A 19,255-nucleotide genomic window follows, 5' to 3' on the forward strand; every position below is an offset into this window, starting at 1 on the left:
CCGCCTCAGTCGCCAGTTTAGCCATGCAGAGCTACAGCTGGGCACTTTGATTAATTTGTCCGAAGGCAGTGATTTATTTGTTTGTAAGGGACCCGTGTGAACTCCACTGTGGCTTTACACTGTGTGCATACAAAGGCAACATGCATTCCCACTCTGACTCACTTAATATTTATACACTAGTTTTGTTCTTTTGAAATCTTTCTCCCTCTCTCCTCTCCCTCTCTCTCTCTCTCGTCTTTTCTTTCCATTAATCTGTTTTGACAGCTTGCAAGAGGAGTATGTTTAATGTGAATTTTTATCATGATTAATCTTGTTTGAAGGAGGTATCTCTGGTCCATTTTAATGGGGTATCGGCTTTGATTTTTTTTTTTTTTTTTCCTTACACAGACTCCAGTATCGGCTACTCGATCTCTCCTGGCACCCACCAAAAAAATAAATTGAACACCCCAAAGCTAGAATATATGAAATTCATCTTGTGACCCCAAGAAACCTGTGGCAAAAATGCACTTTTTGCACTTGAGCAGACGGTACATGTCTGATAATCCCCCTTCAGTCCTGTTGGAAGATCAAATCACTGCACTCAGTGACAAAAACTATTTCCAACAGATTAGTAGCAGCATTCTGAGGCAACGCACAGTCAATCCCAGCTGGAGCCGGAGTTACTGAATGTTGATGATTAGAGTTTTTTCTTTCTTCTACTCTGGACTCTATGTACACCACCTGTCAGAGGCAGTGCAAAAGAGCATGTGAATGGAGTCCATTAACCCGAAAACTAATCCCGTTATGGATAAACCATCTCTCAAAGGATGCACACTAAATCACGGCGAGCGTATGGACTGAAGTGAAGCAGACGATTTCACTGCTGCAGCACCATCCATATACACTAAAGCACACTGACAGATCTTAACTGTACCATTTCTTCCTGCAGTCTCTCTCTCTTGCTCTTTTTTCTTCTTCCCGATACTCTCAGGATCACACACACACACAGACACACACACACACACAAAGTGCTGATGCCGGCATTTCGCACTCAGGGTTTTCACGCTCAGCTCTTATAATCTGTTTTATCTCAGGTGCTGCCAATAGCAGGTTTAATTAATGAGAGGATATTCCTAATGTAATTTAGCCAGCGCAGGATTATAAAATGACACATCACCGTGCAGCCTGCAAGGCAATGAGAGAAAGACACGGTGGAGAGGGAGGTAGGGAGGGAGAGAAGGAGGGAAGAAGAAAGAGAGAAAGGATTGCGTTCAACTTTAAAGTAATACCAGTGCCACATGAGAGCTCAAAGGGCAACTGGAAAGAGGAAATTGCCTCGGTTAATGCATGCATCCATACAGACACTGTACGTGTGTTTCCCTGCGTTTGTATACTTGTGTTTATACGTGTCAGCAGCCCTTACTTTCATGGGGTTGGGATTTATCTTCGCTTACAGTCGGGGGGGTCCTATACTAATTAAGGCTAGGGTCTATTAGAGTCAGCTCCTCAGCCTAAAGCATTACAAAGTGTCACTCTCCCATTCATCCTGAGGCCCAGAGAAGCAGCAGGCAGGCGGGCGGGAGACACGGGGTTACTATTAAAATCGAGATTGCTGATGTCCTACATACCGCTGAAAGGATGGATGGAAAGAAGTCGTATAGGTCGGGTGTTTCACTGACGAACCAACAAGGGCAGTTTCTCCTGCAGCTTTTACGGTAATGCTCCTCCAAGGCCACCTTTAATGGAGTTACTTAATATTGTGCATCAACATGTACCATAAATAAGGAACTTAATCTGTAGGTCAGTGGCACCACAGGGTGTTTTTGTGTCTCAACTGTACATGATTGCTAATTACGCGTAATTTATGCATCATATCCATTTTTAAATCTACATAGACGTTTGTGCTATAGCACACAGACATACAGTGCAAATGCATTTCATACTCTTATTATTTCTCACAAATGGAACCTGAAATATAAAAAAGTGTCCCTTTTCGGACTTTTTGAGTCTGTTTGTGCAAGTATGTAAAAACAATTTTATATTGAGGATCCTGGCCAGCAACTCCTCCACCTCAGTGAGCGGAATCTGCCACCAGCCTACATGGGCAAATTATTTCTATAGCCCAGCATGTATTCCATTTATCACGATCTGTGACATTGTTCAAGAACAGAAAGGCTTACAGTAATATCAAAGTTGACATAAATTTAATTAAGTGTCTGAACATGGATCTCAATTTGCATTTTATAAATTATATCTTCTATCATGCATTTGCAGGGACTAAAAGAAGTGAAATAAAAGATGGTATTCCATATTTAAAACAAGGCAAAACAGATGGTTAGGTCATGGATCAAGTCGTAAAATATACTGTAAATAAAAATGTAATAACTATATCTTACTGCAATGTCCCTTTTCTCCTCTTAACTTTAAACACACAGCATGTGTTCAATTGGTTTTGTGAATTAGTGAATATGGAGGACGATGTTTTCAAGCTCTCATCTCTCAAACCTGTGTTCCTCCTCAGTTTGAGATATTCTCTCTGCAGCTTTAATGTACATTTGTGTTCATATTACAGCAGTGAAATAAGCAGTTCAACTTGTGTGTTTGACCTTCAGAAGGTGTTTCAGCTCATTTGACCGCCTGTTTGAAATGAAATTACAGCAGATGACATCATATTGTGAACTACAATAGTTATGAACCCTTCAAAGACAACTTTTGTCTCTGTGGGATCTTCAGCTTCCTTCACAGCCCACATGCAGATTGTGGTAAAGTTAATTGGACCCTTAAAAAGGATAAGAGGTATAGATAATTATTAATTAATTATTAATAATAATACATTTATTTTCATGCTTTAGATGAGGACTGTTTTCTGTATATGTATTTTGTAAGCGAGTTTTTTGCACCTGCTCCTGCAAAATTGCCTCATAATTACCTGTATTAATGACATATTCTCTGTATGAGGAAGCAGAAATCCTACATCAGCTGAATTAATGAGACTGTTTGTCTTAAACCAGTTATAATGAAACTGTGTGGTTTGAAGGCAGCAGGAGCACAAGCTGTTTTGTTCCCAAGTTGTTCTCTTTGGAAAACTGGCTTGTTTGAAGGATGTGATCACAGGTTTTCAAGTATAGTCGAGAGAAATGTGTCTAGCTTGGTGTTATAATCTGTTCATGATGGACGTGAAGAGATGAGATCCCTTCTTATTGTCAAGTGATGAGGGACAAAACAGTCGTCATTCAGTCGTCATACAGTCGTCATTTTGTGCACAAGGTTGATTAAAAAGCTGTTAAAAGGCTTCACCAATCTTCAGTTAGACTCTTGATAATTTCCAAAAAGCTTAATTGCCTCCGCAGAGGAGGTTATGTATTCACTTTGTTTGTCTGTCTGTCAGTTAGGCAGGATAAGACAAATCTTGAATCTTGAAATGGGTCAGGGAAGAACCAATTCAATGTTGATGGATCCAGGAATTTTATTTCAATATCTCTGCAGAATTTCCCACAGAATTTATTCAATCTATGATCGTGGGGGTGTTCATGCACGCAGGTATACAGACTAAATAGTGAAAGACTTGTGGGTACGTGCACAACTGCAGTTAAAACTACCAGGTCTGATTGTCTGTGTGGACGGTAACAACTTTACGGATGATAGTACAAAGATGTGGCAAACAGTGCTGCAGACAGCTATATGATGCAGCAGCAGAGCAATACACCAAGTTATAGATCTCTTATGTTATAATGAGAAGTGGGAAAAAATGTTTTGAGTCCAATATAAAACTCTGGCAGGACAAATTAAAGTATGACGGACCGCCACAATCTATATAATCAATGGCAAACGTTGCTTTGACTTGTCGAGATAGGGCGTTAGTTTTTGGTATAAAATTCCTACTTTCTGTTTTTGTGTTTCTGGGCTGAATCATGGCAGACTTATACAGTAGCAAAACCTGCCAACTTATTAATACAACCAGGTGTTTTACTCACTGAGCTCTGTGCATCTACTTCAAATTTGGATTCTTACAGTTTACACAAGAGCCTGACTGACAGCAGCCGTGGCCATGTTTGTGATCTGGTCTTTGCATCAGTGGCACCGACAGTTAAAACCACTTGGAAACACTGGGTTTAGCTGAAAAAAGTTGTCTGTTTCCACTTTAAGTAAATTTGGGCTGTTAACATTTGGTAGTTGGGTTTTTTTTTGTGGCGCAACTGCGTTTCACAGAATCTCATTCTGCAGGACTTGATTTGTTTTCCAGATGATTTGTAAAAGTTGCAGCACGTTCATTTCAAGCCACTTAAACATTAAAGGCTGCAAAATGCCGCGCACATTTGGAACATCATTTGAAGAATTTGGAGCGGCAGAGAATTTTGTAATTGGCAAGATTAATAATATTTACAGCGCTGAGATGCAAATCTCCCTTCGCTGGGGCCCCATGAATAATTGAGTGCGAACAATCACTTTGAATAATTCATTTCTAAATATTCTTCAGTGTGTTTTTTTATGACCAGAGGGCAAGCCGAGTTTTGTGACAGCAGCAATGTGCGGCGGTAATTACGCTGAGCGTCTGCGGCCCCTCTTAATTGCTGGGAGAAGTTCCTTCGCACCAGCAGGCTTCTTCAGAGAGGAGGAGAGACGGAAGGAAAAAAGACAGTAAGATAGAGAATAGGGAGCGAGTAAACAATCCCTCTCTCCTTCTATCTATCTATCTTCCCACTCATATCCCCTTACTATGCTTCCCATCACCAACACTTCCTGTAGCTGCTCTCCCAGCCTGGCTTTGTTGCTCATGAGTGGAATATTAATGCTAATAGAATTAATTACTTGTGGTGTGTTTTTTTTTCTTTCAATATGTACAACCTAACAGCGAGCTCTGTTGTGGGAGGTGAAGAGCGCTGGGGGAGCAGAGCAGACTTTGACAGAGGTGGGAAATTAGAAAGGGGGCTTTAAGAAAGCGATAAGTTGATGTGTGCAGTGAGGCCTCCAGACCTCCAGGACCTACGAGGAATACCGCGCCGCTGATTAAAATCACAGCTATCATTAAAGCGGCGCTCAACTCGCCATTTTTAATTGAGGGGTTTTAAACAGACACTGTGACTTGACTGCAAAGCGCTTGCGAGGAGAGGCTGCAACCCGACGGCGTTCTCTCCGCGCTTCCAGCTGCTCGGGCCACCGGTGTTAACGACGGATCCTCCTGCTGTTAAAGCCACTGATGTTAATGATAAACACACCAATTAATTTTTCAAGAAGGAAAACGCACGACAAATACCCCGTGCACGAGCATCTCATCAAAGTTGTTTTATTTACTTCAAGATGGAGGGTTCTTTATTTCTCCTGCAGATGCTGCTGCACTTCTGCAAAAGGTTCAGATTAATTGTTGTTGGGTTTTATTTTACATCACATGAATGCAATCACTGCAAAACCCAAAATCCCTCGTAATAACTCACGCCTGTTTCCCGTCACTCGGATCCCCTGAGATGTTTCCGCTGAGGCATGTGAGATGGTCCCCTTCATCGGCTGCAACAGAACGTCAGGACGATCGCAGACAAGAAAGCACTTTGTAAAATTTTATTACGTCTTGATAGATGACGTGCACCTGCTCTGATTACAGCCATAAAGCACCGTTCCAAGCTTTATCATCCATCTCTTGAAGCGGAATCTGCTTGGCGCTAAACTCAAATCCCCAATTGTGAGATAATAACACGACAAAAGATTTTGTGCTTTTGGAGCTTTGGCAGGATTTAAAAATTGTTTTTCTTCTTTTTTTTCTGTTGGCGAGGTAGATTACCTGTTTTCTGCTGTGTTCTGTTGTTAATTACCTCTAACAACAGTGTGCTTGTACTTTGTCAGACACCATGAGCCGCACTCACACCCTGTTGCCTCTCTCATCATCCTGTCTCGTCTCTCGTCTCCTTTACTCTCCTCTCCCGGACTTTTGCAGCGTAGCCAGAAACTTAACCGGAGGCCTCGCTGCCCACTATCGATCCCCCGCGTCGTAATGATGGCTGAGAGATTGCCTGCACCGGGGAGTGATCTGGGAGCCAGTGCGGGATTAAGGAAGCCATGGATTGCTATCGATTTCTATCGGATACAATCATTTCATTTGGGCTCAAATCTCCTTCCTGGTGCATTGCGAGCCCAATCCGCGGCGGGGATCTTTTAATTCTCCCCTTCCCCTGCTCCCTTCAGAGGAGCCTAATGCTGTAACATGCCACTCCGCTAACAGGGTTAACACCTCCTGTTGTTCTCCCCATTACTACAAAACTTATTAATTAAGGCCAGAGCGAGGACTCAGACCTCGGGGGCCCCACCCCCATGGGGGACCCGAGATGGAATGAGGTCTCAGGGAAGATCTCAACTTCACCAGCCGATGGGTCCGCCGGTTAATACAGCGATGCTCCACTGTGACAGATTTGTGAATAGCAGGGTCATTTACTGTGATTGATTGTTTTGTGCCGGGAATGCGCCATTTTCCCCCTGAAAATAAGGCCAATTTATTGAACGGCCGTGTCTCATGGGTGAGTGTTTTTAATTTGTTGTGTCTGCTGATGAGATGTATCACTGTCACTGGGTATACGTCCCGAGCTCAGCATGCAAGGGGCCCTTTTAACACTCGCAGGCGCCGTACAGTACGGAAACATAGATCATCGGTGCCTCCCTGTGATGGATAAATGAGGAGGAGCATACTTGATACATGGTGCCATAAAACATACCCTTTCATACTACTTAGACAATAAAGTGGGAGCCATAATTCCACAAGCCAAATCAAGTGGCCTCGCTGTAAACGCTGCAGCACACCCACGCTTATCACCTAAATGAGTGCGGTGCGGATGTTATAAGATCACATGCATCTAATATTGTGTTTATCCCTGCTACTTCTCACTCCGGGCTTATGGCGGCTTATTATCTCAGTCCCTGCACATCTGGGTTGATGAATTTTCACATACAAGTATCGCGCTGACACAGACATGCTTTGTAAAGGGGCTTGTTTCCGAGCATGCTCTTCAATTAGTCCAATTTATGTAGCAAGGCCCGGATTCACCTTCAAAGCCGGGGGAGCAAACAGCCAGGCTTCTATTGATTTGGCCCTGCTTTTCCTCCTGGCCATTGATTAAATCTCCGGCATTATTTGCTATACAGGCCGGGGGGATGGCGTTATTGCTCTGCTCTGCCGTAACCTGTCAGTCGCCTGCCCTACCAGACAGAGAAATAAGGCCACCAGAGGTAGAGGAAAGAGAGAGAGATCTGATGAAAAACAAGCACCTCCACCACCCCCACCTTCCTTTCTCTTTTTTTTTTTTTTAACTCCGGGAACAGATTTGTCCCTTAATGAAGGTCTCACCACGGAAACGAGAGTGGTCGAGGGGGTCACAGGGGTTCCAGGAAACGCCCTCTTATCCTGGGCCCGGCTTACCCCCACAGCCACTGGAGATGATCGCGCCCCAGTCCAAGTGTTTGACCCCTCAGATTGATTTATCGTAATCAACTGTGGACCAGGAAGAATCCGGAGGATGCCTGTGTAGTGGGGAAAGGCACCTTGGGACCATACAGACAATCACTAGACCCTCCATCAATTTACACATGACAGGAAGCAAAGACAGAGAGACAGAGAGCTGCCGCTGGTGCGGGTGAGAGAGGAGGAGGCTCAGGGGCTGAGCAAGGTGGGGATGGATGGATGAATGTGAATATACGTGTGTGTGCGTGGGTGTGTGTGTGGATGGGTGGTGATAGGAGGATATAGGACAGAGGGTCCCTAAGGCTGAGACAGTTAATTAGCTTTGTGAGGAAACAATCACACTAACAAGCCAAACAAACTTATTAGACGACTCCCATTATCCCTCCTGCTCTCCCAGGGCCGCAGCCAAAGTGGCAGTTTGAGAGACAGCTTTTCTTCAGCTGCACTCCTGCATTTCACAACTCCGCATGCTGATTCGGGCCCGACACAGAAACGCACACACACACACACACTCTCGTCGATCTTCAACACGCAGATGACTGCCCTCGTGTGGAGTAGTTTGAGCGTTCTTGCTCTTTCACTAATCACCTCTGAACTGTAGCCTCCGCATTTGTTTTGGCAAGAAATAGGACCCGTTCAATTATGTGCGAGATACAAAGGGAAATGACTCCGCAAGCTCCCCTTCTCACTTTCTTCAGGCATGGCTGCACCGCTAGCTTTATGTCACTGGTGTATAGTACAAGCCGGCGATAAAAAACGAGCTTGCCCGCATAAAATAGCATCTGCCCACGCAATCTGCACCAAACGGGGTGGCCAGTGTCGAGCAGCCACTGGAAGCACAAACACACTCCCTCTTCCTGCCGGCGCTTCCAGAGATTAAATAATGCTCGACATAAATTCTAAAAAGAAGGGAGGAGATCGCCAAGTAACCGCAGACACTGTGATTTGAGCATTTATATGCCGATCCATAAATGGTAAAAGGTCGTCTGTGCATGCATAAACACGCGCTATCTCCCACGTCCGTCCACAAAAACATTCACAAAGTCCCGTAAAAACACTGATGCACACAATCAGGGTCGTGCTCATTGAACTTTACTGCCCATGTGGAGCGCCATGGTCCAGAGTTAAAAGGACATGTAGCCTGGTGCCGCTGGCATATGGGTGCATGGGACGATATGTCATGCTGAACATAAAGGGGCCAGGGTGCGGTGTGAGAGCAGATGCAGTCCTCCAGGGGTGTGGCTGGCACCGGGCTGCTTTCCTTGGCCACTGTCCATGCACTCCCACTGGTGCGGGACTGTAGGAGATGCCTTTTAATATGGCTTTAAGTCCCATTGAACAGTGGGGAACCAAGGGATCCAATTTAACACCGCCCAGCTGCCCAACTCGCCCGCTCACAGTCTGCCATATGTAGGTCTCAGTGCGAGTGGGTGCAGGCAGGTTGTGTGCGTGTGGGTTTCCACGTAATCACACATGCATAAGTGTGTGCAAAAGTGAGGTAAGTGAGTGAGTGTCTGAACGTCCTCTTAGGTCATGGGTTTACGATTCAGGACTTTCACTAACGAGCAAAACACGGTTCAGAAAAATGTGATCATCAAATATTTAATATGAAGCGAAAGCATCTGCCAAGTAGATTTCTCACAACAAAATCAGGCCACTGCAAAACACTATGACCTAAGAACTGAAATAAGAGGATGTGAAAACTTAAGAAAATCAAGAAACTTTATGAAAGTTATCTTATGTTCTGTATAAACTGTTGAGAAGGTAATTCTTTTAGCCAATTGTTTCTCATCAGAAACAATTGGTATAGTATAGATTAAATACTGCGATGGAGGGAATACAGTCGTAATTCTGATAATGGTCAAAACGAGTATATAGTTGTAATTTAATGTATAAAGAAGAAAAAGTTTAAGCAATAAGCAGTAGAACCCATGTTTGCCAGAGTTTCACTCCTCTTGGATCCAAAATCGTGTTTACCAGGACTATTGTGAAATTATGAAACCCTTTTGAATATCACGCAGACGTAAACAACAATAAACTCACAGTCGCCCACCACCAAACATTTTCTCCTCCACATAACAGGCGACCTCCTCTAACTCTGTGTGGTTCTTTCTTTGGAGAAGACACTGATTCCTGCACAATATTGTGATCAGCCAAAAGATGAAGTATTTTGTTATTTGTGAAACCAACACTAAAGAATAAATTCCTCATTTTAACGCAGGCAAGAGGCTGATGGCTGTGATATGCCTCCTCTAAAATATTACCTAGAATTGCCACTTTATTTTCATAAAATCATGTTTATATTTATTCTCGTAAAATTGTCACTTTATTCCCGAAACATTACAATATTTTTCTTCAATACGGCCGTAATACTTAAAAATACAGATACAAATCTCTCTACAACCGGTTCATTAAGTTGATGCACGTTTAATGAATTGCAAATTATGCTGAGCAAGATTATTACTAGAGTTATAATGACTTTCCTGAACTGGCCTTTCTGTGTACAAGTGTAAAAGATAACGAGGATGCCAGCACCAGATACCACCCTGAAAAAAGTGGATGAAATCACCATCAAACTCAACTAATCTAATCTCATTATCATTTTATCTCTCTGTTGTGGTAGCTGAGGTGTACGGAGCGGCTAAAATGTGAAATGTGGCATTCCTGGAACGTAAAGGGCCCCACAGTGCTTTCAGCCCTCGGATGAAAAGCCACACCTCGGTACCCGGGTCCTCTTGTGCAAGCAGCACACAGGGTGTTGAGGTTTGGCACCGGACCACAGGAGACCAGCTACCCTAACCTCAACCCTGACCCCCAAACCACCGCAGGACCCCTGAGGCCACCCTCTCTCACAACACGTGGGTGACATTTATTGTGCTGCGGATTTCACAGCTCCACAGTGATCTCATGAGCTATATGTGTGTGTGTGTGTGTCTGTGTGTGTGTGAGTGTGTGTGCAGTTTCAGGTCATCGTTTTTTACAGAGGGGAGCGAGCTTCTTTTTCATGCTTCATTACTGAAAGCGCAGTCTGGCTCACAAAGGCCCTTTTGAACAGAGCTGTGCCATCGTTAAAGTTAGCCGACTTCCACTAGTTCCACTGTGTGCGGCTGATTCTCACTGATTGATACAAATACACACTGCGTGGAGAAGTGATGAAAGAAATGAACAATTGCAGATAAAGTGTTTTGGGGGCTTGTGTGCTTGCTTCCTTGCTTGCTTGCGTGTGTGTGTGTGTGTGTGTGTGTGTGTGTTTGTGTGGCCATGGTGTGTGCAGAGTAATGATGCGCTTTGTCTGACGGGAAAGGCACATCTTAATGATGGATGGTCGATTATAGAGAGATCGTCCTGCTCGTCCCAGACCCAATGTGCTCCGTTATTAGCATGCATATAAATGGATCATACCCAGCAGCCTCTTCACGTTCCCTCGCTAACGCCATTAGATATGCAGCCCTGTCTCTCCATCAATAAAGCATAGTCATACTGGGAATTAGTGTGTGTGTGTGTGTGTGTGTGACAGACAACCAGCTCCCAGTTCACATTAACTCTTCAAAACCTGACCAAGTGTCACTAACATGTCTCTCCCACATCAAGTGTCATCAGGGCGTCTTTCCCAGTGTTGTGTGCATGTCAGTCTGCATGTGTGTGTGTGTGTGTGTGTGTGTGTGTGTGCGTGTGTGTGTACGTTTGAGGAATAAGTGTTTTTCCAGCCTGTGATTGTAATCCCCTTTTTTAGTGACGTCATGGGCTCCTAAAAAAGACTGTGAAAACTCATCTCGTAAGAAAGGAATATATTGTGGTTAAGGGTGGGGTGAGAATCTGGTTACTGTGTGTGTGTGTGTGTGTGTGTGTGTGTGTGTGTGTGTGTGTGTGTGTGTGTGTGTGTGTGTGTGTGTGCTGCCTGTATATTCCTAACACTCGTCTTTGCGTGTTTCCCTGTGCATGCAATAGTACATATTGGCAATTTTGCTTCACAAGTAAACCTAAGAGTAAGAATACGATACAGTGTGTGTGTGTATGTGTGTGTGATTGTGCGCATGTGGGTTGAGGGTACACTCTTTGCCAAAAGGCATTTCCTAATTTACTACCTGGCAATCCTCAGCATGGAGCGAGCACGCCATCCAGGGATACATAAATCTTTGTAACATACAGGTTATTGCTCTTTTTATGTTGAAATTCTGCTTGCCTTCAAACGTTACAAACAATGTTTGCTTTAACAACACAATCTGTTCTACACAACTGGCATTTGTTTTATGGTCTATATGGGTTTTCGGAGCAACGCACTTGAGCAGCAGACAGAAAGTGAGAGATACGGCCGGGCATAATGAACCGCCTCCCTCCTCAATAATCTGCACAGTGACATCAGTACCATATTTAGGAGGAAAAAAGTGAATTATGTAAAAGGGCTGGCAGTATTTCCCAGCTCATATTGCCGTGGTAAATCATTACAGAGCATCATCCGGATTGCTTGATTGCATGTTTATAAATCTGTCTATAATTGTGTGTAGATTTGTGTACATGCCTGTGTGTGTCTGTGTGTGTGTGCTTGTATCATTACACTATGCTATATTCTCAGAGATCTTCCCTAATGATGCTGATGTCTTTCATTCGGGGGCCACTATCCGGCAGTTTGTTTCAAGGTTTCCCATAATTCAGCTCACTAAAGTGTTTATGAAGTCATTATTTCTTTTCTCGTGACCTTTCGCCGGCCTCACAAGAGCAGGCAGCAGTTTCTTCTTGCTTTAAACTTTGATTGATTAACTGTTTTCTCCAGAACGGTCTGCAGAAATACCTGGAGACAAATAAAACAAGGCAACAAATTGAGCACAGAGGAAGAAAAACAAAAGCTGAAGCACATGAAGGCATTTTAAAACGTCCCCTCGCCCCTTGGTATCTTTCAGTTTTTACAGACTTCAATATCTGCAGGCCTTATCCACACACTTCCCGACGTGTGAGTGAAACAGCTGTGACACGCAGCTGAAACTCTGTTCCCAGATCTGTGAAACGGGAGAGATAGCGGGTGGGGTATGTCAAATCTGAGCGCCTCCTCCCTTTTGTGAAGTAATGTTGGGACGTATCTGGTTTGCAGCCACCAGCAGAAGGGAAGGACCTCTGTTTGACACGCATGTCAAGTTAAATGTGTGCTCTACCTCCTGACACTTCAACCCTAACAGTGCACGTGTGTGTGTGTGTGTGTGTGTGTGTGTGTGTGTGTGTGTGTGTGTGTGTGTGTGTGTGTGTGTCTGTGTGTGTGTGTGTGTGTGTGTGCTCGTGTGGTGAGTCGACTGCTGTTAGGGCAGGTTTCTCAGTGTGTGTGTGTGTGTGTGTGTGCTGGGGCAGCGGGACCAAAGTGAGGAGGAAGGGGAAGGAGAACAGAGAGATTAGAGCTGGTGGCGAAGGCGAGGGGAGGGTGAGGTGAAGGGCAGTAATGGGGTCAGCCTCAAAGGTGAGGACTATAATCCATCAGTAACCTTTCCTCCCACATATGCACCACGCGGCCTCTCGCAGAGCATGTATCGGTACACGTAAGCACACATAAACACACTCACACCGACATTCCCGTGTAACCCCGCAGCATCAAACCCCCGGCCCGCCGTCTGTTGTTTGATGAAAACCAGAATGTCCCACCAGATCACACAAATCCCCCCGTTAACTTTCCAGCAACTTTAGCATTACAGGCCAAACTGTGTCTGTGTTGACAATATTTAATGCCCGGGGGATTATCCTCATGGTTCAACAAAGATTTCAGACCACTGCTGTCTCGCTGTGGGTTTACACAAGCTTTTGATGGATATCCCTGATTCTATTAACCAGCTGTGTGCTATAGGTGTAGTTGTACCCTCTGGAGTGCTGCATCACTTTTTAGTGCTCCGCAGTTTCATGTTAATTGTACCGGGCTCCGTCGAGGTGCCAGCTGGAAAGGATGGAATATCCCAAGCTGTCATCAGCAGCTTGTTCCTAAGCCCCAAAAACCCAGAGTGTTCATATTTAGTCATCTGCACTTCACCGCTGAGCCGAAAATGCTAAAATGTTTGCTTCTCTTTTTCTTCCCTCACCAAAACGAGATGTTCGACGAGCACGCTCTAATGAGCTCTTAAAAGCGGCAGCGAGGACGCCTGAAACAGTGGGAAACCTCAAAATCCGCACTCCTACAGCTTGAGTTAAATTTTTTAACGCACAAACGAAAGCGATCCTGTCTTTCCTTTTAACAGAAAATTAAAGAGAATAAAAAAACAGCTTGATGCATGATGGAATAATTCATTTTCTTCTTCTGTGGTTGCCACATTGCTTACAGGGTGTATAGGCATTGAAACTTGGCTCGTCCTTACAAGTGAGAGGAATTAGAGCTTTAAACCTCCGGCCAGGTTCTGCCTGGAACAAGGCAATCTCCTTCACTCACAGCGCCTGCATTTTTAATGAGAACATCTGCTCCGGTGGCCCTCTGGTGGAGCCGAGGCTTGCTTAATCACACAGTGGAGCCCCTCAAGTCTGTCGCAGTGGGATCCGCTCGGCCCAGTGATCAGATGGAGCCGGCCAGTTCGCACTAGAGCAGACTTTTACATGCTGATGGAGAGAAACAGAAAAAGGAAGGTGAAGAGGGTATAGAGTGGAGATATTTTACTGGAGACTCAAAAAATGATATCTAGTGGAAGTTCAAACAAGGCAGTGAGAAGAATCTGACTTAAAAGAGGACGTGGCGGACGCACTGAAGTCTTTTCAGTTCAACAGATGCAGACTGCTTCCTACAGGTGGGAGTATGGCTCGGAGACCAGACTCGCACTCATTAGTAAAAGTGTGAGATGTTATCTGCTTCTTCGCGTTTTCATCCACATGAATCTGCCGCTTTCTGCCCCCTGAAACTGAGCTTCTCACTCATTAACGTGGATAAACTGCAGGTGCCGCGTTACCGCGCGGCGTAAGGGAAATGAAGCCCCTCTAAAACGCTGTTATATGACTGTTAGTGTTCGCAGACATGGTTGTATATAAACCAAGTGGAGTATCCACTCATGTCTCTGGGCGATATATTCAACAACCCCGGGCTGTTAAAGTACACTTTTATTGCTTGCAAACCAAAAGAGATGAGAGGAGGAAAATAAACCACTTTTCTGTTGTTGTGGTGTTTTATTGGAGCTTTTTACAGAGAGCTGTTCTGGAAAAAAAACAAAAAAACAAGTGATTTGAAAGCACTTCTGTGGACTCAGCCATGCTCGGGATGTAAACAATCTTTCCAAATTATGTCTGTGTGTGTGAAAATGGCCCGAGGGTCCAAAGCTTTGTCTGGAGGAGATCATCATCATCATCATCATCACGGCCTCGCAGGATCTTCTACTTCCTGCAGGGACGTGGTGATAAGTCAAGATCTGTTGTACAGAGAAGGGCTCTAACAATTCATAATAATCTGTGTATGTATGATGTATGTTCCAATGAATGTGTTTTTATAAGTGACGGTAAAATATTGTGTTTCTGCCTATTTTAGCTGCATAATATAACTGAAAAAAGCAATGGAAAATCTATCTTTTTCTAAATTGTTTCCGATAAACAAACTCAATCAAATTTTTACGATGCAAAAAACAAATAAGGATATAGACAATATAGACATAACATGTTGTGTTAGGTTGTTTTTATTAAATTCCAAATTGCTATCTTGAGTATAGTTCATCAATTATTGCTGTATTTTCAAATTTTTGTTTCAGCTTAATTTATCTTTACATGATCTATTGAGCTTGAGATGCCACATGTCCCACCAAAGAAGATTGACCTAATCCAATAGAAGTTTATGAGAATGATTTGCTATGCTAAAAGATGCAATGCTACTTTAATACAAACATATACCAGACTTACATGTAAACTGTAAATATGTAAACATATGTAAACTCTTGGTCTGAGTTTCCCAGCGCTTTCGAGAATATTCGAGACATTCAGTCAAAGCCCACAACACATGAAAGGGCTTTCATCTTCCTTATTGTCGGAAATCTCTTCATCCTTATTCACTGAAATACTGAGGAACATCTCTTTGGGACAATCTACTTCAACATCATTCATTCATTCATTCATTCATTCATTCATTCATTCATCTACATTAATCCTAATTGGAAACATGTGAAAAAAAAAAAATTGGCCAAGCTTTATAACAGTATGGAATCCCTTGTAATACGTCTGAACTTGTAAACATAAATGTCAGTGTAAATGGACTGTATTTATATCCAGTATTTATATTCCCAGTTTTAACAACCACTCAAAGTGCTTGACACTAAAAGTTGCATTCACACACACACACACACACTCATACAGGGCTTCTATACACAGCACTTTTACTGTCGCACACCATTCACACACCGTCGGCACGGACGTCAGGGGCAATTTAGATTTCAGTGTCTTACCCAAGGACACTTCAGAATGCAGACTGGAGGAGCAGGGGATGGAACCAACGAACTTCTGGTCAGTGGACGACTCTGTCTACCTCCTGAGCCACAATGTGAACATTCCAATTAATCACTATGTAGTTTATTTCTCTCTCTCTGTGTTTAAGGAGCTTAATAACCCATTTTATATTTATATTTACTTGAATAATTTACTTTATTATACATTCTTACTTGTGCTGCATGTGTGTGTGCGTACATATACGTGCAATTGCAAATACCTCGAAAATTCCTCCTGCAATGCATTACCTAGGGGTGCCGACCACTTGGCACCCATAATTAAAGCGTCATCTCATCAAAGCATATTACATCTTTTAAATGGTGACACATTTTATTCTAGATGTTAAGTTGTGTAAAACATCTAACATGTAAAACTGATACTTTTACCAGTGATTGTTGCCGTGTACAAATACAATCCAGTTTGATATGAGCATGGAAAGTGCAACAAATCCAAAAATGGAAAGTGCAACAAATCCACTGCTCTGTGAAAAAAAGAATATATATATATTTAGAGAGAGAGAGAGCGAGAGAAAAAAAAATGTAAATAAAGGAAACAATACTGCAGTCAACGAACACAATTTATTAAGAACAAAATGACAATGGAAAATACAAGGGAATGCATGTGTTTAATAATCCCCTTCCTCCTCATCATCCTCTCCCAAACTATCAGCTCCGACCTCTTCGTAATCTTTCTCCAGAGCTGCCATATCCTCTCTGGCCTCAGAGAACTCTCCCTCCTCCATACCCTCACCCACATACCAGTGAACGAAGGCACGCTTGGCGTACATCAGATCAAACTTGTGGTCAAGGCGAGCCCAGGCCTCAGCGATGGCGGTGGTGTTGCTCAGCATGCACACAGCCCTCTGGACCTTGGCCAGGTCTCCACCAGGAACCACAGTGGGCGGCTGGTAGTTGATGCCGACCTTGAAACCAGTGGGGCACCAGTCCACAAACTGGATGGTGCGTTTGGTCTTGATGGTGCCGATGGCAGCGTTGACATCTTTGGGCACCACATCTCCACGGTACAGGAGGCAGCAGGCCATGTATTTACCGTGGCGAGGGTCACATTTCACCATCTGATTGGCTGGCTCGAAGCAGGCATTTGTGATCTCAGACACCGTTAATTGCTCATGGTAGGCCTTCTCAGCAGAGATGACAGGAGCGTAGGTGACCATAGGGAAGTGGATACGGGGATATGGCACCAAGTTGGTCTGGAACTCGGTCAGATCAACATTGAGGGCACCATCGAAACGGAGGGAAGCAGTGATGGAGGACACAATCTGACTCATCAGCCTGTTCAGGTTGGTGTAGGAGGGATGCTCGATATCGAGGTTCCTGCGGCAGATATCGTAGATGGCCTCGTTATCTACCATGAAGGCACAGTCAGAGTGCTCCAGGGTGGTGTGGGTGGTCAGGATGGCATTGTAGGGCTCCACCACAGCGGTGGACACCTGGGGGGCTGGGTAGATGGCGAACTCCAGCTTGGACTTCTTACCGTAGTCGACGGACAGACGCTCCATCAGCAGTGAGGTGAAGCCAGAGCCGGTGCCACCTCCGAAGCTGTGGAAAACCAGGAAGCCTTGAAGACCAGTGCACTGGTCAGCCTGAAGACAGAGAGGTTGACGGATTAAATATGAGAGACAATATTATGATTTAGTCTGACGTTTGTCAAAATTAATAAAAGTTTAACTCCTGATGTAAAGTTACCCACCAGTTTGCGGATCCTGTCCAGCACCAGGTCAATGATCTCTTTGCCAACGGTGTAGTGTCCACGGGCGTAGTTGTTGGCAGCATCCTCTTTACCAGTGATCAGCTGCTCAGGGTGGAACAGCTGGCGGTAGCTTCCAGTGCGTACTTCATCTGAAGAGACAGAGTCAGTCAGAAATGACTCAACAGTTTGATTTTAAGGAAATCAGAGTAACCGTGGTTTCTACTTTTCACAACAGTTTACCGATGACAGTGGGCTCCAGGTCGACAAAAACAGCTCTGGGGACGTGCTTCCCAGCTCCGGTCTCACTAAAGAAGGTGCTGAAGGAGTCATCTCCTCCTCCAATGGTCTTGTTGCTGGGCATCTGTCCATCCGGCTGGATCCCATGTTCCAGGCAGTAAAGCTCCCAGCAGGCATTGCCAATCTGGACACCGCCCTGACCAACGTGCACGGAGATACACTCGCGCTGCGGAAAGAAGAGAAATATTATTCAACCATGTGCATTTATTTATTTTCTTTGAAGAATTGTTCTCACACTTTTAAGGACTTGCCTCCACTGTATCATTAGCTGCATTCCTCTCTGACATTTTTCAAACATTTGCTCCAGAGAGGAGACAACGTCGTAATGCGAGCGAAACAAGGCACAGGATTGGCTGGTTTACTGCCCCCACCTTAGGAGACGCTGCCACAGTGCGTGATGTGTATTATATGAGACCAGACTAATTGATTATTTTTATTTTTATTTTTATAATCGATTAAACCTTTTAGTTGTTGCAGCCCTGTACTCAAAATCACCTGACAAATTCTGTACATTCATTATTTACCCACTGAACAGATAACTCTGCATGGACACACAGCAGCATGGAGGCATTTAGTTATTTTAAACTTGAAGACATGTTCGTCATTTACATTAATTGTATTGGATTTGGCTGCACAGAAAAACACACATTCTGCTACTTTAGTCACTCGGAGTGTCGCCATGTTCACTTCCTGTATTAAAGCTGCAGCTGCTTCTTGAACTGAGCTAAACTAAACTCCAGATATTTTTGATCACATGATTTAAAGAGTGTTTTCCTACTCACCATGTTTCCTAGAACACTGAAGATTAAATAACAAAGATGTTGATTTGCTTCTTGTAGCCAGAAGCAAATCTGTTTTTTGGATCAACTGAACTAGTGCAGCCGTTACACAGAGCTATTTATTACTGGCGTAAGGACAAACTCAAATCGTGGCAGCGATAGCTCGTAGAGGCACTTCTGTTTTCAACAGAAACTGCCACTGATGTGTAAAGTCAGCTGCTTTTGATGCCACACTGTTTAGAGGCAGCTGCCTTTGTTGCCACACTGTTTAGAGGCAGTGTTTTGGGGCAGTTGTCACTGCTGCCCACTGTCTGAGAGCAACTAGAGCTGTTTGGATTTATTCAAACATATACCAGTACTAAACCAGTATACAGATATATATATATATATACTGGTTTATGAAAGTTTATTTCTGCAAATGCAGTTCACAATAACTAAATTAAAGCATCAAAAATATCAAAGGTATTGTAGAAAGGACTTGGGTTAAAGTGACTTTAATATTAAAAAATCTTTGAAGTTCACAAGGCACAAACATTAATTGGCTAATGATACATTAATAACAGCTTCTCACCATCATCATTTCAGACAGAGGAGTAAAGTCATAGCAAATACGAGTCTTTTTATGTAACTC

General features: G+C 43.8%; 1 protein-coding gene across 1 annotated transcript; it reads right to left on the reverse strand.

Moving 5' to 3' along the window:
• Positions 1–16,454: 16,454 nt before the first annotated feature.
• On the reverse strand, positions 16,455–17,993 carry LOC117755806 (tubulin alpha-1C chain-like). Its single transcript, XM_034575902.1, has 3 exons — positions 17,789–17,993; positions 17,549–17,697; positions 16,455–17,441 (listed from the first exon to the last, which is right to left on the reverse strand). Exons 1-3 carry the CDS (start codon positions 17,907–17,909, stop codon positions 16,464–16,466), a joined length of 1,248 nt encoding a protein of 415 aa, XP_034431793.1. The 5' UTR covers positions 17,910–17,993; the 3' UTR covers positions 16,455–16,463.
• Positions 17,994–19,255: the final 1,262 nt, after the last annotated feature.

Source organism: Hippoglossus hippoglossus, chromosome 22 (assembly GCF_009819705.1).
Source record: "Hippoglossus hippoglossus isolate fHipHip1 chromosome 22, fHipHip1.pri, whole genome shotgun sequence".
In the NCBI taxonomy this organism is placed as follows: domain Eukaryota; kingdom Metazoa; phylum Chordata; class Actinopteri; order Pleuronectiformes; family Pleuronectidae; genus Hippoglossus; species Hippoglossus hippoglossus.